This window comes from Gordionus sp. m RMFG-2023, chromosome 5 (assembly GCF_954871325.1).
Source record: "Gordionus sp. m RMFG-2023 chromosome 5, tfGorSpeb1-WG-v2, whole genome shotgun sequence".
NCBI lineage: Eukaryota > Metazoa > Nematomorpha > Gordioida > Chordodea > Parachordodidae > Gordionus > Gordionus sp. m RMFG-2023.
This window is the reverse complement of record NC_088779.1, coordinates 14,271,663-14,294,668: the sequence shown is the minus strand read 5'-3', so window position 1 is coordinate 14,294,668 and position 23,006 is coordinate 14,271,663. Positions and strand designations below refer to the sequence as shown.

The window sequence follows — 23,006 nt, the reverse complement described above, 5'->3', positions numbered from 1 at the left end:
TTTGATCTTGCCCTCTTGAGTGTAAAGCAATATGCCTGCATTATAATTTGTCAAAATTATGGTTCTTAATTCTGAAAAGAGATTTTTCAAATACCTCTAGGGGATCTTTTATGAGGTTTTTTAAATATTGATTTTGACATAATGTGATGGTGCCTAATACTCTTGAAAATCTACTATAAGTTCCAAAGTTGTATTCTATTCAGATAGTAATTCTAAATAAAAAAGAAAAACGAGCTAGGAAGCACCACAAAGATTAAAATTGATAATAGTTGGTCTCTAGGCATATGCAGGGATGGGTGAAAGGGATTCCTCATTCCTTAGCAAATATGCAAGTTTTATAAATATCATTTTAGACAAATAAAAAATTATCACCCTGATGCCTAGCGAAAATTAATGTAACATATTAATAATTTTTTTAATATATAAATTAAATAATTTTTAAAAATAATGACTTATAAACTGAAATTTGCAAGAAGAAAAAAGCAGGGTTGTGGGTCCGAATTTGGGTTCAGAAATTTAAAATTGTTTGGTTGGGCATTTTGACATAACAGTCTAAACTTAGACCGATTTATGGGAACAAATTAAACCCGAGCTAATATGGACCCGGGGCGTGTTCGGACCTTTTTTAGAGACCTCTTTTTGAACTGTTATCAAAATTTCCACTAAATAGAATTTAAATTTATGAACCCGAATTCGGGTCCACAACTCAGGAAAAAGTGAAAACCCCAATTTTTTTTTATAAAATGAAAAATCAATAGGCAAGCCTTCCAATATAATTAATAATATGAAAATTTACACAAAATATATAATCCTCCTTAGAAAAATCTTGTTGAATGTAAAATTTTTTGTATTTTTTCATCCTCCAGTATTTTAATAAATTTGCCAACAAATATAATTTTTTCCCTGGTGCGTTTTGGAAAATCAGTATCGCTCTATATATCCCAAACCCAATAACAGAATTCATATAATTGAGGCAATTACTAGCCTATTACTTAATTTCACTAATTTCAATTTCACAGCCTTCTATTCACATACGATACAATATATCGAAGAGGGAATCCGATATATTTCTTTGAACAATTAAATTAATAAATTATTACACTAAATTATTATATAATATAGATATATTTTTTCGTTATATGTGCAATACAAATAGAAAAATAAATATTTTTTGATCTTTTATTATGTAAATAAAATATATGGTTTGACTAAACTACAAATGCCAAGGTAAACTGCAAATGCTTAGGTAAAAATAGGAAAAAATTTTTGTTATATTCTCTCTTAATTGGAGCGAGATTCATTTTCTTATTCTATAAATAACTTATAAAAAATTATATTCATAATTACATTTTAAATTTCTTTAATATTAAATCCGCAAGTTAGCGTATTATTATTTAATAAAAAAAAATTAAATAATAATACGCCAACTAGCGGATTTTATATTATTGTAATTTAAAATGTAATTATAATTATTAATGTCTATTCATTTATTATTGATTATATCTATAATAATATAATTTTTTTATACATATCATAAGAAAATGAATCTTACTCCAATTAATATAATTTTGCAGTTTACCTTGGCATTTGTAGTTTACTCAAACATGTGAAACACGTCAAACACCTTTTTAAATAATAATATAATATGATTTTAAAATATACTAAAACAAAGAAAATTTATAATTTTTTTCTTTAAATAATAATACGCCCACTTGTGGATTTAATATTAATAAAATTTTAAATATAATTAAAATTATTTTTAATTTATTTATATTAAAGGATTTAAACTATTTATTATGAGATAAAAGGAAATACAACTATTAATATCTATTCATTTTTTATTGATTATATCTAATAATATAATTTTTATAAGTTATACATATCATAAGAAAATGAAACATACTCCAATTAATAGAATATATATCAAAAATTTTACCTAAGCATTTGCATTTTACCTTGGCATTTGCAGTTTACCTTAGCATTTGCAGTTTAATCAAACCCTAAAATATACATTAAATAAAGATTTCACAAGTCATGTTCGAAACTTTAATATAAGAAAGGTAAATTTGATAGAAAATAAAATAAACAATGAAGAAATAAGTTTAAAATTATCATAATTTGACCTTAAATTTTACCCATAAAAAAATTGTATATTTTATAACTCATTCAGAAAGTTTCTTTAGTTTATATATAAAAATTAATTTTAAAGAAAAAAAAATATTTTAATTTTTTTTTTATAAATTTGAAAAGTTTTAAAAATAATTTATAAGTTTTTAAGAAAAAGAATAGTTTTAAATTTTTTTGTTATTTTAATTATTTCTGCTAGCAATATAATTATACATGAATGGGTTTAAATTTAATCGTCAATATGTGTCATTAAATCATCACAACACAAATTCTCATTAAATATTTTCTTTGTTATTTTTTATTTTTCAATATTATTTTTTAGCCTTTCGTATCATGCAGCCTTTCATAGACCTTGTGAAAAAAGTGTTTATAAAAAGTTTCGGGATAATATTATATTTTTATAACATATGATCAGTAATACTACGAAAAAGAAAATTTCTGGATGGATAAACACTTCCGGTGGAAAATTTGAAGTGGTAGAACGGTAAATATTATTTTATTTTAATCATATTTATTTACAGATTCTATGAACATTATATCTCAATATTGATAGTAATTATAACTTACACTAAAGAAATTAAACTTAAAATCAGCCATCACCCACCTTTAAAGTAATTACGGGTATAGGCTTTTTATTTGTCCCACTCCTTCTAAATTAAAGCCTATAGAGGTTTAAGCAACATTTTTCGAAATGTTGTGCCTACAAGTACGTGCGGCTTGCCCACAAACGTGTGGAGGGCTCCTCATATTTTTACTTTTATACCCAAATTAAATTGTTCCAATTAGATGGAAATGAGGAAAACCTAGCGTAGCTCTGTTGTGTATTCAACGTTAGAGGGCGATGCGCTATATATCACGTATCACGTATTTATTTTGTTATTTTTTAATAATTTTTATTTTTTTAATATTAATTTAATTGTTTATATTTTTAATAATAATTTTTCTCCAAGATAATAAATAAAAAAAATAAATTAAAATATTTTTATTCTTATAATTATCGTCTAGTTGGCACCAAAGGGGAGGGGAATAATTTTTTTTTTGGATAAAATTAATTGTTTTTTTATTTAATTTTTTTTTAGCAAAGCGGGGGGGGGGGGGGGGTATTTTTATTTTAATTTAAGAAACGATATTAATTTTTAGAATATACTTATGGAATAAAAGGATTCATTTTTAGAATAGTATTGTAATTGTAAAATTTCAAATCATGATTTAAATCAGAAACCTGTAGAGGTACCATTTGCAAGGTCCTGCCGGGATTTTTTTTAAAAAAATTAAAATTTGGGCTGGGTCGGGCCGAATTTTTTTTAAGAAAATTCGGGCCGGTCGAGTGGGCCTTAGAAATTTTTTTATATAAATTTATCAATTTTCTGATTAATTTTTTATGTAAAATATAAATATTTTATTTTATTTATAGAAACTAGATACATTATAATAAATATCGTTTAATTAGAGAAATTATATAAATCAATTTCTGTATTTAAATTAATTCGAGCCGGGCCGGTAAATTTTTTTAAAAATATTTCGGGCCGGGCCTGAAAAATTAGGCCCGATGCAGATCACTAATTCAAAGCTATTTTTTGAATATTTTGTTATATATTATAACCTTCTTATAGCAATTATATTGAAGTCATTATAATTGCAAAATATTGGTAACTAAATTATATAATAATAAAATAGTATAGGGGAGACTAGGGTTAAGTAAACCCTGGGGCTTGGAAAACCATTTAATCTCATTTTAAAATTAAATACACCAGAAGATTAAAATTTTATCCTAATATAGTTTTCATTAGTAAATGATTGCTAAAAATTTTAAATTTTCAAATGATTTTTATAAAATATATAATAATTTATATATTTTAAATATTATTGAAAAGTTTAAACACTCTTTTATAATTTGAATAAGTTTTATGAGTATTTATCAAATCTAGATATTAATTCAATCATGATTTGTCAATTTAGAGCTAGCGAGGTTTGCTAAACTATACACGTCAATCAGTTAACAATAACGGGCGTAGGTCAATCAGTTAACAATAACGGGCGTAGGCTAAAGTCAGCTCGTTTCAGCAAAAAAGATGAAAAATAAATATTATGACAATTGTCATTTTTCTATGGTACATCTTCACTGAAATTTTATTTTAACATCTTTACGATACATATTTTTACCTATTTGTTTTAAAAAAATTTAAAAAGGTTAAAAATAACGATTATGACAATTGTCACTCTTCTATAGTACATCTTCACTGAAATTTTATTTTAACATATTTACAATATATATTTTTACCTCTTTACTTTAAAAAAATTCAAAAAAGATCAAAAATAACGATTATGACAATTGTCACTCTTCTATGGTACATCTTCACTGAAATTTTATTTTAACATCTTTACAATATATATTTTTACCTATTTACTTTAAAAAAAAATTAAAAAAGTTCACTTATGACAATTGTCACTCTTCTATGGTACATCTTTACTGAAATTTTATTATAACATCTTTACAATATATATTTTTACCTATTTACTTTAAAGAAATTTAAAAAAGTTCACAAATAACGATTATGACAATTGTCATTCTTCTATGGTACATCTTCACTGAAATGTTATTCATCTTTACAATATATATTTTTACCTATTTATTAAAAAAAATTCAAAAAAGTTAAAAAATAACGAATATGACAATTGTCACTTTTCTATGGTACATCTTCACTGAAATTTTATTTTAACATCCTTACAATATATATTCTTACCTATTTACTTAAAAAATTCAAAAAAGTTCAAAAATAACGATTATGACAATTGTGACTTTTCTGTGGTATCTTCACTAAAATTTTAACATAACATGTTTACAATATATATTTTTGCCTATTTGCTTTAAAAAAATTCAAAAAGGTTCAAAAATAACGATTATGACAATTGTCACTTTTCTATGGTACATCTTCACTGAAATTTTATTTTAACATCTTTACAATATATATTTTTACCTATTTAATTTAAAAAAAGTTAAAAAATAACGATTATGACAATTGTCACTTTTCTATGGTACATCTTAACTGAAATTTTATTAACATCTTTACAATATTTATTTTTACCTATTTGTTTAAAAAAATTCAAAAAAGTTCACAAATAACGATTATGACAATTGTCACTTTTCTATGGTACATTTTCTCTGAAATTTTATTTTAACATCTTTACAATATATATTTTTACCTAATTACTTTAAAAAAAGTTAAAAAATAACGATTATGACAATTGTCACTCTTCTATGGTACATCTTCATTGAAATTTTATTTTAACATCTTTACAATATATATTCTTACCTATTTACTTTAAAAAAATTCAAAAAAGTTTAAAAATAACAATTATGACAATTGTCACTCTTCTATGGTACATCTTCACTGAAATTTTATTTTAACACATTTACAATAAATATATTTTTACCTATTTACTTTTCAAAAATAACGATTATGTCAATTGATATTTTTCTATGATGGTACATCTTCACTGAATTTTATTTTTACATCTTTACAACATATATTTTTACCTAAAAAATCAAAAATAACGATTATGACTTAATTTAGTCGACTTAATTAGTTCTTTTAGTCGACTTAATTAGTTCTTTTAGTCGACTAAATTAGTCGTTTTAGTCGACTATATTAGTTGTTTTAGTCGACTATATTAGTCGTTTTAGTCGACTGTATTAGTCGTTTTAGTCGACTATATTAGTCGTTTTAGTCGAATAAATTAGTCTACTTAATTAGTTCTTTTAGTCGACTAAATTAGTCGTTTTAGTCGACTATATTAGTCGTTTTAGTCGACTATATTAGTCGTTTTAGTCGACTATATTAGTCGTTTTAGTCGAATAAATTAGTCGATCAAATTAGTCGATTAATAATTTAGTTGCTAAAGTTTTTAGTCGAATTTTTCTACTAAAACTATTAGTTAGTCGTCTGTTAGTTGACTAAATTTTGTCGATTAACAACACTAGGTATATGTGTTGGATAAAAGAATTAAGTCTGCTTTTCTTTATCAAGATCTTTTCTCAAACTAGAAATAAGTTCAAGCATTCTTCCATTGTTGACATCTCATTTTATCCAGGGCCAATCCAATTTATAGCAAGGAAATTATTACGGATAGTATATTCATCTTTATAGATGTGTTTGAATCTATTGAAAATGAAAGATAATCAAAATATATATTGTAGGCTATATTTATACTGTATACCTTTTATCTAAGCCTTCCAGGATTGAATTAATAAGCAGCTTACAAAACTTGAAATTATTTAAAGCCATTTTTTTTAAGTTTTACGCTTATAATAGTTATCATGGGAGTGAGATATCCCAAATGCATTTTTTTTTCGCTCTCTAAAATTGAAATAGCCATAGTATTCGGTTTCATAACCTATAAAATCATATATATCCATGTCATCTTAATTAACACTAATACTATATCTATCCATGAACGACTCATAGGCGTAGCCAGGATTTTCCTAAGGTGGGGGGGGGGGATTAAAAAATCCCTGGGAGCTTCACCCACAGACACGCTTTTTTTTGGCAAGCCTTCGGCCGGGTTACCTTAGTCTATATATAGTTATATTATATTTTTACAAGATAGGAAGTTAATTTTAATAAAAGAAAAGCCTGGAACAAATATGAAATATATTTTCATTAGTTTGTATAAAATATAATGAATTACTTGTATATACATTAATATAAAAGCATGGTAATAATTTATTCCAAATAAGTATAAAAAATTTATTTACAAAAAGTAAGTAGTCATATAGTTGATATTCCTCTATTATATAGAATTAGTTACAAAAAACTAGGTAAAATTCCACTTTTACAGACATATTTGACAGTTAGAGAATATATTACAGTTAATATTTTAACAAATTTTACTAATCGATGCTCTTGATAATATATATAGCAACAATTAGCATTTATTTATTTAACGCCATCTATTTATTTTAAATAAAAAATGATATTAAAAATTAATTTTGTTATTATTCGTCCCACAATGCTTTAAAAGATATTTTCTGATGTCATTATCAATATTTTATAGTTTTCTGTAAAATATATAATTCGCTATATTGGTAAAAACTACTTGATTGTCATAAGATAATTGATAAAATTAGATATAATGTAAATATACGACATATAATATTCCATTTGTATTGTGCTTTAATTTTTTTATTTAATTTATGATTTAATTTTATCAATAGTTTTATAATTATATTTTACTTTTATTAAGATAAATAAATTAAAATTACTCACTTTGTAAAAAATTATATTTGATATATTATATTATTTAGTAATTTTATGGATCTATTATCTATATTATAATTTTCCGATGTCTTCACTACGTCATCGTGACGTCATGTCATTGCTACGTCATGTCATCGGTACGTATTTATTTTTATTTTTTTTATTTGCTGATTTTATTTATTTATTTTATACAAACAGATGAATGGAATTTCGAGAATTGATGGTGTACACATACCTAACATGGATTGAGAGATTTGAAAAATCGTCTTTGAATTGATAAAAACAATAATCCCTCAACTTTGTAAATATGAATGAAACTTTTTATTTCACTTAATCCTTTCTTTATTTTTTAGATTACCTTATCAATTTTCATCTCAGATTATCAATTACACATTAATAAAATCTCTACAAGATACTCAACTTGTATATTTATTTTGAACATACTCACAATTTTTGTCAGTATTTACATTACAATTTTTTATAATCATATTTTTCTTTCATAACCAATAATTAAGAAGATAACCAAATATATTCAAATATTTAAATATTATTATCCTAACCTATTTATAATCTCCAACCCTTTTAAATAACTCTTTCTATATTTTTTTCCCCTCCCTTAATGAATTTATTTATCACTAAATTTTATTATCTCATTCTTTTCCTTCTATCTCTATTATCTATTAACCACTAGTTCTCAAAACCTTATCAATTCCTTTAATTTAATTTTTATTAACTATATTATAATTTTCCAATGTCATCACTACGTCATCGTGACGTCATGTCATCGTTACGTCATGTCATCGGTACGTATTTATTTATATTTTTTATTTGTTTAATTTATTTATTTATTTTATACAAACAGATGATCCTATAACTTAAATTTTATATGCAACTGTAGGAGGCCATATTTAAACCAAATAGTAATATATTATTTACTATTGTTGATTTTATTTATTTATTTTATACAAAGAGATGATCCTATAACTTAAATTTTCTATGCAACTATGGGAGGCTATATTAAAACCAAAAAGTAATACATTATTTACTAAATATTACAAATTATTAATATTTTATATCTCTAGACTTGGAAAATTTTTTTTAAAATTAATGCAACTATAGGTGGCACAATATTAAGAAGCATATAATTATAAAAAAGTTTATCAAGCCCATCTCGACCCTTAATAATTTGTAAAAGATATTCCTATGTCAGGTGCAAGCTAATATAAATTTTGAGGTTCCAAGCCCAGTCGTATCAATATAATTTTTAAAATTTTTTCCCACCTAGGAGATAGTTAAATTTTTAATTGATTTATCATCACATGAAGGGTAAATATCTGATTTACCCATTAGTTTAAAATGTAAAAAAAAACATAAATTATATTAGGGCAGACCTTATTTTGTCATGATTCTCTAATAAATGCTTTACTCAGGCTTTCTCAGTTTCCCTTATTACCAATTCACATGATATTTTTCAAAATTAGTGCAACTGTAGGAGGCCATATTAAAACCAATTGTCAAAGTAATACATTATTTACTAAATATTATAAATTATTAAAATTTTATATAGAAATTCATAACTGAGTTAATTCAATAAATTTAATATCTCTAGGCTTGGGAAAATTTTTTCAAAAATATTATGGGTTGGGCTTAAAAAAATTTCTCAAAATTAATATTGGCTTGGTTTTCAAAAATTATTAGGGATTGAAATGGGCTTGAGAAAATCTTTTTAAATTATTAAGATCTTGGATGGAAATTTTTCCCAAATATTGTAGGCTTGAAATTATATTGGAATTTTTTAATGTTAAATGTTAGTCTTATGTTAATATTTTTATAAAGTATTATATTTTACCCGTAGACTAAATGGTAAATCAGAGATTTCCCCTTCATTAATTATAAATTTAATATCTCTGCCCCCCCCCCCAATTTTTTTATGATATCCCTCCAACTACTAGATGTATGCATCTAATATTGACCCATCTACTGGTTTACAGAATTTTAATGTTCGTTTTATTTCAATAATAATGTTTATTTATATTTTTGCCTGATTTCTTTATTTGTCTAGGCTAATCCAACCTTAATCCCTCACATTGCTACAAAACATGATGAATCTATTAAAGATAAGCAAAAAAAATAATGACAAATAAACAAACGCCTTGCCCGTTCTAGAGTTACTGGTAGCCAAAATAATAAAAAACTACTCTTGAAATAAACTCTGGAGGTTTATTTTATTTTTTTTGTTTTATATTTATATGTTTATTTTATTTTCACCCAGTTGCCTCCAAATAATATTTCTATCACCACTACCACAATCCCTATGAAACCTCTGCCTATTTTTTAACAAATATAAGCATTCAATTCCGTACTATCATTCACTTCACTAGGAGTTATTATAAATATTACTTTATCCAAATCTCTGAGAAACTTTCATGATTATTTAGAGGAATGTTTAAACTTGAATGTGCAGTACGGCCATTTTCATCAACTTTATTAATGGAAAAATATGCAGTAGTTCTGTCATGGCCTTTATAACTCTTACTACCTTTTTATGGTTGAGTTAACATTGTCGTTCATGATTCTATTTTAGAGGGGGCTACCAATGCTGACATTGACGGAAATATAATTCTGCGTTCTTCTTTTACCAGTATCCCAAGGCATAGGCATATGACTCATCTTTATCTTAACGTATTTGTACACTGCTTTGGTAATCCGTCATTACTTTCATCTACAACCCTAAATGATATGAAATTGTACATTAATTATTTCCTTTCCAGACAACCTTCCAGATTTATTTTGTCGCTTTTTCCATCAAAAATAATAATGTCAACAAGGATTTGCCCTTAATTTTATCAAATACACAACATAATAATTATTCCTTATTATTTTTTAAAAAAATTAGACTAAATTTATGTCAATAAAAAATATTTTATAATTTGCATATAAGTTTCATTAGTGTTTAATGTCATTTTTGTTATTTAAATAGATAGCATTTTTTTTTACTTAACATAAAATTTAGACAAATAATTTTTGAAATGAAAGACGTTCATTAAATTTATCCGAAAAGCTACAATAACCCTATATAATAAACAACAATTTATTTTTTATATATAATTATAATTGATCATATTACCAAAAAGTATAAGAGTCGGTTATTTTTATTTTATTTGTCATGATTCTCTAATAAGTGGTTTATCCAGGCCTTCCCACTTTCCCTTAATACGGAATTCACATGTTTTTTTTACATCTTAAACTAATTTGTAAATCAGATAATTCCCCTTCATATGATGATAAATCAATTCAAAATTTAACTATCTCCGAGGTGGGATAAAATTTTCAAAATTATATTGGATACGACTGGGCTTGGAACCTCAAAATTTATATTAGCTTGCACCTGACATGGGAATATCTTTAACAAATTATTAAGGGTTGAGCTGGGCTGGATAAACTTTTTAATAATTATATGCTTCCTAATATTGTGAACTTGGATTTGGCATGACATCTATCGTAAAAAAATAAATAAAAATCTCATTCCCCGTCATTTTTGACAGGCTTTCTACTAGTTTTTATAATATAATAATTTATACCTTCTTTTTCCCCCCTTTTTTAAGCTTATTTTTTAATTACCTTACAATTAATTAACCTTAATCGTAATAATATTACATTCATCTTGTTATTTTTTAACTTTTAGAATATCATAATAGGCCTGATAAGTCCCCCAAAAATTTTTTTGATGATAGCCCTCCAACTACTAGAAATATGCATCTAATATTGACCCATCTACCGTTTTTACATTATTTTAATGTTTTTTTAATTTCAAAAATAGTTTATTTATATTTTTGCCTGATTTCTTTATTTGTCTAGGCTAACCCTAATCCCTCACATTGCTACAAAACATGATGAATCTGTTATTAAAGATAAGCAAAGAAAATAATGACGATTAAACAAACGCCTTACCCGTTCTAGAGTTACTGGTAGACAAAATAATAAAGAATTACGCTTGAAATGAACTCATCTGGAGGTTTATTTTGTTTTTTTTATCTTATGTTTTATATCTATGTTTATTTTATTTTCACCCAGTTCTCCAAATTATACTATCACCACTACCACAATCCCTATGCCTCCGCCTATTTTTTAACAAATATAAACATTTAATTCTGTACTATCAATTCACTAGGAGTTAATATAAATATTACTTTATCCAATTCTCTAAGAAACTTTCATGAATATTTTTAGAGGAATTTTTAAGCTTGTATGTACAGTATGGCCAATTTCATCAACTTTATTAATGGAAAAATATGCAGTAGTTCTGTCGTGGCCTTTAAAACAATACTTACGACCGTTTTATGGTTGAGTTAACATTGTCGTTCATGATTCTATTTTAGAAGGGGGATACCAATGCTGACATTGACAGAAATATCGTTTTGCGTTCTTCTTTTACCAGTATCCCAAGGCATAGGCATATCATCTTTATCAGGACGTAATGTGTTTTGTACACTGCTTTGTTAATCCGTCATCACTTTCATCTACAACCCTAAATGATATAAAATTATATATTAATTATTTCCTCTCCAGACGACCGCCCAGATTTATTTTGTCGCTTTTTCCATCAAAAATTAAAATGTCAACAAGGATTTGCTCTTAATTTTATCAAATACATAATAAATAATCCTCATTATTTTTAAAAAAATTATCCTAAATTTATATGTCAATAAAAAAAAATATCTTAAATAATATATAAATAATTTGCATATAAGTTTCATTAGTGTTTAATGGCATTTTTGTAATTTAAATAGACAGCATTTTTTTTTTTACTTAACATAAAAAAATATATATCCCTTATCAAATTATTAACATAAAAAAATATATATCCCCTATCAAATTATTAACATAAAAAAATTTATATCTCTTATCAAATTCTTTGACAAATAATTTCAGAAATGCAAGACATACATTAAATTTATCTGAAAAACAACAATAACCCTATATAATAAACAACATATTTTTTATATATAATTTTAATTGATCATATTACACAAAAAGTATAAGAGTCGGTTATTTTTATTTTATTTGTCAAGATTCTCTAATAAGTGGTTGCCAAGGCCTGCCAGTTTCCCTAATACAGAATTTACATGTTTTTTTTCCACATTAGACTAATTGGTAAATCAGATATTTCCCATTCATGTGATAATATTAAAAATTTAATTATCTCCGAGGCGGGAAAAAATTTTCAAAATTTTAATGGGTAGGACTGGGCTTGGAACCTCAAAATTAATATTAGCTTGCACCTGACTTGGGAATATCTTTAACAAATTATTAAGGGTTGAGCTGGGCTTGATAAACTTATTTAAATTTATAAGATCTTGGATGCTTCCTAATATTGTAAGCTTGAACCTAGCATGACATCTATCGTAAAAAATGAATAAAAATCTCATTCCCTGTCATTTTTGACGGGCTTTCTACTAGTTAATAATTAAAATACATTACACTTTTGTCTTAAGACTTATCTTTGGCTTACATTCCATTTATTAAAAAACATTTTTGGACAAATGCCTTTTTCCAAAAATGTATAAATTATGATGAATAGTTTTATAAAAAAAATTTCAACTTTTACATTCTTTCTTTCAAATTATTGTTTAAGATATATACATACATTTTTGAGAGTCATGGAGTGGGGGGATATATTAGAAATAAACTTCTGAGGGGGGGGGGGTTCCCCTTGCCCCCCCCTATGGCTACGCCTATGGAACGACTTGTCGTTTTCTGAAAATCTCTGTAATTCAGATTTATCACAAGACTCATAAATTTTTTTGCAATTCTCCATAATAAGACTATGTATTAATTTAACTTATAGAAAGAGTTTCATCTTGTTACAACCAGTTTAATCAGATATCTTCCCATGTTTTCCTTAAAAATGGCTGCACAGTATGAAGATTGCCAATGCTTATTCCACAATAGCTTACACTTAGAAAATATAATTTTTGAAATGGTTTTAAAATGGACATTGTTACCTTCCTTTTCAATAACAAATCAACACTTGCAATGAAATGAGGCCACTTTAAAAAATGCCCACGAGGCCAGCGTCGCCAGTCCGATCCAGAGGTCTAACTATTTTAAATTACATTTAAAAGGATAGAAGAATATTCTATTTAGATAATAATGTCCATAATTATTTGCAATATATAGATTAGGTCAAAAATCAATATTACTGATTTACAATAGGTCTATAATAAAAGTATTAATTTTTAAAGCAAAATATTTTATCATATTTCATTTTAAAAATTTAATGGATAATCCTCCAATATCCTACACCCAAAGGCGTCTACTCCGTACCCCCCTCGAGAAAATTGCAAGCTGCCCCCCTTCCTTCCCATTTGTTCATGTAGACGTTACATATAATAAAAATTATATCATATAATCTGATACAAAATCATGTTTCCATATTCACCTACAAACATTCTAGGATGTTTCTCCATTTCCAAAAACCCAGGATGATTGTTATATATATCTTTTTAGGTAGCTAATCGTTACAATTATTTATACTATGTCAAAAAAAATGAAATCATTTTTACTAAGTTAAAAAAAATTATATTATTTTTACTAAGTTAAAAATATTCATACGGGAACCAAATATAAAATTATCATTTTTTATAATAAATAAAAAGAAAATTATGTGTATATATTGTTTAAATTTATTTTAAAAATAACCGTCTAGGAAGCAAATAAAAAAAGTACTTAATTTTTTTAATAAATAAAAGAGAAGAAAATTATTTATCTAGTCTAATTTAATAAGTCTATTAATTGAATTGTGGGTAGAGAAAGTGCATATGTAATATCTTTTATTTCTAAAATATAGCATTATAACAATTTCCAAAGGTAAAATAAAATAATAATTTTTATATGCTAAAACTTTTCATTTTATAACAATCATCATTGAAATAACATGATTGTTGCAGTTGTTCAAAATGGCAATTAAATAATTTAATTAACAATATATTATAAGGAATGGCAATCAATTTGGATTTTGTATATTTTGTTTTTATATAAATAATTCATATTTTTGAAAGGAATTGTATTTTGAAGAAGTAAATTTCTGGGTTGTTGGTAATAATAATAACATAATAAAAGTTAAACAGTTAAGAATTTGCGATATTTGATAAAGTTAAGAAAAGTATCTAAAAAATTAACAACATTTCAAAATAATGATAAATAACAATATTCGACTAAATATAATTAATTTAATATTAAATAATATTATTAACCAGTGAAGCCAAAATAACATTTCAAATAAAAAGATATAATATCTTAAATTTGATATTGTAACAGTATGGTTGAAAATTTATTCGAAATATATTTAAACTCATGAAAAAATTGATTATCCAAAAAGGTAAACCAACAACAACTAATTAACAAAATTTGGAGAAATTATCAAAACTTCTTTTCCTATCACAAACAAAGGCAGAGTAGTAATTTTTATCTTTAAGAATAATACAAACTTATAATAGAATCACAAGTCATAATAGTTTTTCCAATTTGTCACTGATTAATTAAACAAGTTTTTATAAAAAAAATCTAGCGAATTACTTTTATAATTTAGTTATCTAGATTTTCTCATAAAAAATGACAAATTCTGCACATTAATATGTACAATGTAATCTTTTAGTGTGGCTATGAAAATAAAAAAATTCTGCTTCCCTGAGACTGAATTTCACACATCGTCATTTGTATGATATAATGCATACAGAGTCTACTTCACTGGATGTAAAACCCATCAAAAATTATGCCTACCCCTCCCCCACTTCCCTTAATTTTGGCCGCCATTAGTAATTACACCTTTTTTATTATAATAAATTTAAAAAAAAATTACTTAAATTATTTTAGATTACTACCAACTATCAAAATATTGTGGAAAAAGAGTTATTTTTTGATAATGAATTCAATTAAAAGCCTTCTCATTTACAATGAATGCATCATTATAGTATATGGCATGAGTATGAGTTTGCTGAGAATGTCTAACCCTTTTAAATGTATTAGAAAGTTTTATTTGGAAAATAACGTCTATAATTGTTCATAATATATAGATTAGATCGATGATTAGCAATATCATTATATTAAAATAGGTCTATAATAAAAATATTAATTTTTACAGCAATATATTTTTCCCTATTTTATCAAAAAATTTGATAAATAACTTCTCAATGAATTTACCATACCCCCTACCTTCCTCGTGCAAACTATTACTACACCCCCCCCCCCCCCTCATGTACACTCTGAATGCATATAAAAATTAATATAAGAAAATTCATTTTGAAAATTAAAAAAAAATAATATACAAATTTAAATATATCGAAGATATACTTTTAAAAAATAGTTAATTTTTTTTAAGTTACATGAAACCATATTATCCAAGTCAATGTTTTTAATGTAAAATTACACGTGCGACTATCAATGTCAGAAATGATCAATCACTATATAATATTATAAAAAGTGTAATTTTCTAATACCGTACGAAATGTCATCCTCATCTACTAAATCTGGTGATGAAGAACAAACCATCGCGAATGACTTGGTTGTTACAAAGTATAACATGGCTGGAGAGATCGTCAATAGTAAACCCTTTTAATTGATTAAGATAAACTATTTTTATATATAGAAACTCTTAAATTAGTAATTGAAAAATGTGTTGAAGGTGCCAAAATACATGAAATATGTCTATTTGGAGATAAATTAATAGAAGATGAAACTTCTAAAGTTTTCAAAAAGAATAAAGAAATTAAGAAAGGTAATAAATATTTATTTTTAAGCTTAAAATGCTGTTTTCTTTTAAGGAATTGCATTTCCAACATGCATATCTGTCAATAATTGTGTATGCCATTTTTCTCCCCTTGTAAGCGATCATGAAATATTATTAAAAAGTGGAGATCTTGTTAAAATGTATATTTATTTTAGAGTTATTATATATTATCTTTTTTAGTGATTTAGGTGCACATGTGGATGGTTATATAGGGGTTATTGCTCATACTATTGTTGTCAATCATATATCGAATGTATTCATTTTAGATAAATATTAACATAATTTATTTTGTAGAATAAGAAAGTTGATGGCAGAATTGCTGATGTGATATTGGCAGCACACTACTGTGCTGAGGCTTGTCATCGATTGATTAAAAATGGCAATAATAATTCTCAAGTGACAGAAGCTATGCAAAAAATATGTGAATCATTTAAATGCAAGCCAATAGAAGGTACTTTATCCAAATTTTATTATCCTTGATTATTATAGGTATATTGATGCATCAATTAAAACAACATCAAATTGAGGGTGACAAATCTATTATTCAAAATCCATCAGACACACAAAAGTATATTCAATAGTTGGTTTATTTATTAAGAAATGAATTTCAGACAAGAACATGAAAAAAGTGAATTTAAAACTTATGAGGTGTATGGAGTTGATTGCTTAATTAGCACAGGTGATGGTAAGGTAATTATAATATATTATTTAATAGTTTTGATTTAAAAATGGATATTTGATTCATTTTTTATCAGCGATACACTAATGTAACTTTTTTTTACTGATACCAATAAAGTGATGTTGTCCAATATCAATTTTAAATGAAATATAATCTAAACCTTTTATTTATTTATTTTTTTTAAAAAATGAAATTTTCCAAGTTTCTATTATTTTTAATTTAAGTCATAAAATGCCTTTCAATTTTAATGAAACTTTTATATAGTTAATTTTCTTATTCTGTTAATTTCACAATAAAATTTTACAAATAAAAAGAATTAATATAATTTTTTTAATGTTCTTTCTTACCTGTTGAAATTTTAATAATTTTATTTATAAATTTATGGCTTAATAGGCAGGTTTTTTTAAATTGAATATTATTTTGGGGATTAATGAGTTAAAATTAAGCCAGTATTGCTTTTATTAGATACAAGATGCCATCAACCCTGTATACACATTATTAAATTGTTTATTTAAAGTTAATATAAATTATATGTTTAAAAAGGGTAAAGAAATGGATGCTAGGACCACTGTATATAAAAAAACTGATGAAATATATAACCTAAAATTGAAAGCCTCAAGAGGTATTTAACAGTAATTTCATATATATAAATTTTTTTAAGCTTTATATAGTGAAGTTGATAAAAAATTTGGATTGATGCCATTTACCTTAAGGTGTGTCACTCTTAATATATATATGTATTTTCATCCTGTTATAATTATAGGGGTTGTGAAGATGAAAAAAAAGCAAGAATGGGTTTACTTGAATGTGTCAATCATAAACTGATGATACCCTTTCCTGTACTTTGGGAAAAGGAAGGTCTTTTAAAAAATTTAATGTTATTTATACTTATTTTATAGGTGAATATGTTGCTCATTTTAAATACACATTATTAATCATGCCAAACAATAATGTTAGGATTACTTCTGGTCCATTTATTCTTGACAATTTTGAATCAAAATTTAAAATTGAAGATGATTCAATAAATGTATGTATTTTTTATTATTTATAGGAATTATAAAATTAAAATTAAGGCACTACTTAAATCATCAACAAAACGGGTTATAAAAAAGAAGAAAAAGAAAATAGACATTGTAGAATTAATGAAAGCAGCACCATTAACAATAAATGGAGAAGCTAGTTAAATTAGCATATGCTATCATCATATTTTATAAACATTATAAAAATATTTTGTAATAGATCATTTCAGAATTAAATAAATTAAATATGTAACATTAATGTATAATTTTTAATTGCTCACACATAGTTTTTTAATTAAGATTCAAAAATTTTGCTTGTTGTTTATAAAATCTCGTATTTTTTTATCTCAAAGCCTTTCAAGTGTTATTTTTCCAATAATAGTGATTGTTTAAAAATTTAAATCATGAACTTTGATTGTGAATTATAGGTTTAGATTGAAAATTATCTTCTTTTTTTACCTCAATATAATATTTCATTGAAATCACTAATCTGATTTGATATTTTATCTAATTATAGTTAATTACCTAAAAAGGCTGAAAGTTAATCGGAAATAAATACAAACCCAGAGTCTTCATTTAGTGGTTTGCATTCTTGATTTACCACATTTTTATGGAATTTGTAAATAATCATGTGAGAATAAATCACAGGTGGCAGGATTCATCGATATTTTACTTATTATTTTTACATAAATATTTTATAATAATCTAAATTCTTTTATTGCTTTTAATTTTTTTTCACAATATGTAATAGATCATAATAATTGTTTTGGTTGAATTTTATGAATAAAATTTATTTTAAAAAAGTATTCAATGAAAAATAAGATATATCAAATTAAGCCACATTTCTGGCAAATTTTACAACAAATATGAACTTAGTTCAGGAAATTATATAGGTGTGGATTGATCCTTTTAATCTTTGCAAAATCATTAAGGATTGGTTCATTTGGGCCCTCTTATTTCCTAATTTATATTTGAATCAGACCAACCAGAGATACCAAGCATGGCGAATCTGGGGGGGGGGGGCACCTTCAAAAATATGTCCCTTTTGTGAATCATTTTAAACTAATAAAAAAAATATACTCATTAGCCCCCTCCCCATCTTCTGTTCACCAAAAATATGTGCATATATCTTAAACAATAATTTTAAAGAAAGAATGTAAAAGTTAATAATTTTTTGACCTAAAACTAATGACTACAATTTATATTTTTGGAAAAAAGCATTTATATAAAAAATGATAAACCAAAAATATTATTTAAGAAATGAAATATAAGATAAAGGCAAGTCTATAAAAATATTCTCTAGCTAAATGTAAGCTAAGGATACCCAGAATAACGTTTTAGTACCAACCAATAGTATTTAATAAGTGCATTCAAAACAAATTCTTAAATTGTAGTGTAATATATGAGTGGGTGATTTGATCAGGGTTCGAGTCAGGGAAAATTTTAAAAAGGGGTTTGGTCACGAGTTATTTCAGTCGGCCAAATCCAGGTTCAATCCAGATTCATAATTTTTAAGAAACAAATCAATATTATATAAAAAATAATATCGAATTAAATTATATTTGCATTTTATAAGTTTCTTTCCCTAATTAATTTCTGCTAAAAAAGATATTTGACAAAGAAAATCTGAGATAATAAGATTATAACTCAAAGTATTAATTCAAATTATGTACTAGTAATTTTAATTAAGATCATATTAGCAAAATAATAAATATTTATTCAAATTTATAAGTAAAATTTTTGATACATAATTGATTTTGAAATAGCTTAAAATTTTTATGCTCTCCATAAAAATAGAAATATTTAATTTCTTATATTTATATTATTAAGGGATTAAATTAATTGATAAGGTATTTATCAGGAAAAAATCCCACCCGGGTTTACCTAAATATTTTAAGGCCCATGTTTGGTTAGGGTTCGGAAAAAGAACCCTGAAGCCGGGTTCGGTCCAGATCCCTGGATTTGATCAAAGAAAAAGGGAGATGATAGACTTACGCGAAGTGGCATATTAGTAAGAAATAAAAGCTATATTTTTTCTTATTTATACGCATTTTCCGAATCGATAAAAAGTTACGAAGTTAATTGCCAATATTTTTTGGTCAAGAAAATGTATATAAAAAGGATAAATCAATAAAAAGTTAAAAATTCATATGATGTTTACAATAGTTCTTTATATACAAATTCATAACTCTTTTTAATTAGATAATAAAAAAATCTTCTTTACACCTTTTGAAGGATCTTCAAGTGAGCTAGTAGACTTTGTACACTCAGACTCAAAGTTAAAAAATTCTAATTATTTACAGTTAATTGTAATACTTAAAAATCATGATAAATTTCCTTTTTTAAATATTTAAAGCCATAGATGACACATTCATTAAAATCATTCAACATTTTTATAATCCAACTACCAATATTTGAGAAAATATGCTTCTCACTTGAATTTAATGTCAGTAAAAAAGAAAGTTCTCCAAAATATAGGAAGGGTGGTAACTGTTCAATCACGGATGAAAACAATTGAACCAGATGAGAATTGTTTTTACTGGTAATTTAAAAATTATAAAAAAATTTGCCCGATTATATAGGTTCATATTTTATAAATTATGATTGTATTTTTTATACTAATATTCATTCGTGGGATGTGGTTTTATTTTTTTCTTTACCTTAAATTTTAATGATTATATCCTATATTAATTAGAGCATTATTTTTTTTTAAAGCATGATTGGTTTTTAGAAATAGTAACATTTAAATTTTTAAAAAAAATAATTAGATCTATGGAGATTACAGGAAAACAAGACTCCTATGGTTTGATTAGATCACATGTGGTCTTGCTGATGCTGCAAAAAAATATATTAGAATGCTTAGGGTCAAAATACATGTGAAGATGATGTACAACAGTATATAATAGAAAAGGTAAATAAGAATGCTGAATGGGCAATGATGCAAAGTGTTGCCACATTTCTCATTACCCCGATTATGGTGTATGACAACTATGGAGCTTTATTTGCTGGCAAATGTATCTGCTATTTAGATATGATGATGGAAATATAAAAAACATTTATATTAACAATTCTGGATCACATTTTGTTAATATTATTGATTTTGAAGATTAATTACAAATGTTGATATTTTTACTAATAGTATTTTAGTTGATTGTATTTGTCTAGTTTTTATGCATATTTCTTTTTATTTATCCTATTTAAAGCATATTATAAATAAATATATAGAATAAAGGTATCTTTTTTAATCATACCATTTTTATATACATTTCATTACAACACCATATAATCACACCAATTATGTTTACTTTAGATTAATTTGTATTGCTTATACAATTTCACAGTCTAAAAATAAATTTAGAAATTTTTTTAAAATCTGAACTAATCTTTTTTTTAAAATCATCAACTCAAAAATGACGATATTAAAAATTTAGTATATAACATGAATATCATTTTTTAAATAAAAAAAATTGCCACCAAATAAGTTTTAATAAAATGTTAAAATTCGTAATGAATATTTTAATGGCAAAATTTTGCCAAAATACATAATTTGACCAGTTTGAAGTAATTCTAGCAACCCTGAAGAACCATAAGAAAATCTCAATAAGTCTGTTAGAAATTGGTATAAATATTTTCCAAATGGTTCTTAAGTTTTTAAAATTATATTAATTTAGGTAAATTAATTAAGATTATGGGAGCTCATTAAGAGTAATTTATTTTTATAAACTCTATTTAAAAAAATATATCAAAAGATATAATTAAGAAATTTCAACATAATAAATTCAAAAAAAAAATTTATAATTTATAAATTTCAACATAATAAATTCAATAAAAAAATTTATAATTTATAAATTTCAACATAATAAATTCAATAAAAAAATTTATATAAAAAAAGAGAAATTGTTTGTAAATTTGAAGCTTGCTAGGGATTGTTGTGTGTCAATTTTAAAGAATAATTCATCCCAAGGTAAGAACTTTAATGTTTCCAAGTAACCTTTAAAATAAGACGTACAATATAATTTAAAATGTATTTCTTTATATTTATTATTTTCTCAATTATTTTAAATTTCCTAATTCATTGCCATCTCATTTTTATTTTATATACCAAAAATTAACAACTATAATTACTTGGAGTGACCAAAATTTAAAAAAATGATATATAACATTACTGAATAGATGTCTATAGATATCATACCTTAGAATATATAATTTACTATTAACAATAAATAAAGTCAATTTACTTTTTTGTGAATCCAATACTGTAAATCCTAGGTTTGTATTTGAAGCTTGCTAAGGATTGTTTTGTGTCAATTTTAAGAATAAGTCATCACAAGGTAAGAACTTTAATGTTTCCAAGTAACCTTTGAAATAAGACACACAATATAATTAAAAATGTATTTCTTAATATATATATTATTTTCTAAATTTCCTAATTCATTGCCATCTTATTTTTATTTTATATATCAAAAATTATCCTTAAAAATTAACTACAATTACTTGGAGTGGCCAAAATTTAAAAAAACGATATATAACATATTACTGAAAAGCTGGCAATAGATATCATCATACCTACGAATATATAATTTACTATTGACAATAAGGTCTGTACTTTTTTATGAATGCAATACTCTAAATAGTAATTTTAAATTCTGAGGTAATTGAGTTTACGATATTATTTATACATCCATTTTCTATTCTTTTTATATAGATATAATTAACTGCTCCTTTGAGCAGGAATATCAGTAAATCTTTTATTTAATGATTAAGCTTAACAATTTTAATAGATTTCTTTATCCAGATTTTCTCGAATCTTAGCATAATATTAAAATATTTTTGAATATTTTACTATGAATTATATATACATTTATTTAGTTGTTTCTATAATATTATTAAATTAAACTAATGGTTAACATAAAATAACTTGAATTATAATGTAATAAAATAAGAGAAACTTTTAATTAATATAATGACCATAAACTGATGCTTAAATCTATACAAGACCTATTGTATTAAAGTGTATTATAAATTGTTTGAGAGTAATAAATAAAATTAATTCCCCATTTCATAGATTTACATTAAATTATTTAAAAATTAAGCTTGTTGATTTCAGATTCCACATTTGTTTGCATATACTTTTA

The 23,006-nt window shown here is 24.6% G+C and overlaps 1 protein-coding gene across 1 annotated transcript; it reads left to right on the top strand.

Annotated features, from left to right (window-relative positions):
- Positions 1–15,835: 15,835 nt before the first annotated feature.
- On the top strand, positions 15,836–18,635 carry LOC135929364 (proliferation-associated protein 2G4-like). The gene is made up of 12 exons (XM_065465907.1): positions 15,836–15,988; positions 16,033–16,161; positions 16,208–16,313; positions 16,354–16,426; positions 16,468–16,624; positions 16,663–16,741; positions 16,785–16,863; positions 17,396–17,474; positions 17,514–17,565; positions 17,616–17,710; positions 17,752–17,879; positions 17,926–18,635. The coding sequence occupies exons 1-12, from the start codon at positions 15,892–15,894 to the stop codon at positions 18,034–18,036; spliced, it is 1,185 nt and encodes a 394-aa protein (XP_065321979.1). The 5' UTR covers positions 15,836–15,891; the 3' UTR covers positions 18,037–18,635.
- The last annotated feature ends 4,371 nt before the right edge of the window (positions 18,636–23,006 follow it).

Excerpts from the sequence above, each read along its gene's own strand:
- LOC135929364 (XM_065465907.1), top strand. The coding sequence starts at position 15,892 with ATGTCATCCTCATCTACTAAATCTGGTGATGAAGAACAAACCATCGCG. Across the intron at positions 16,314-16,353 it reads AGTGGAGATCTTGTTAAAAT|TGATTTAGGTGCACATGTGG; the intron begins GTATATTTATTT and ends TATCTTTTTTAG. Across the intron at positions 16,427-16,467 it reads TTGTCAATCATATATCGAAT|AATAAGAAAGTTGATGGCAG; the intron begins GTATTCATTTTA and ends TTTATTTTGTAG.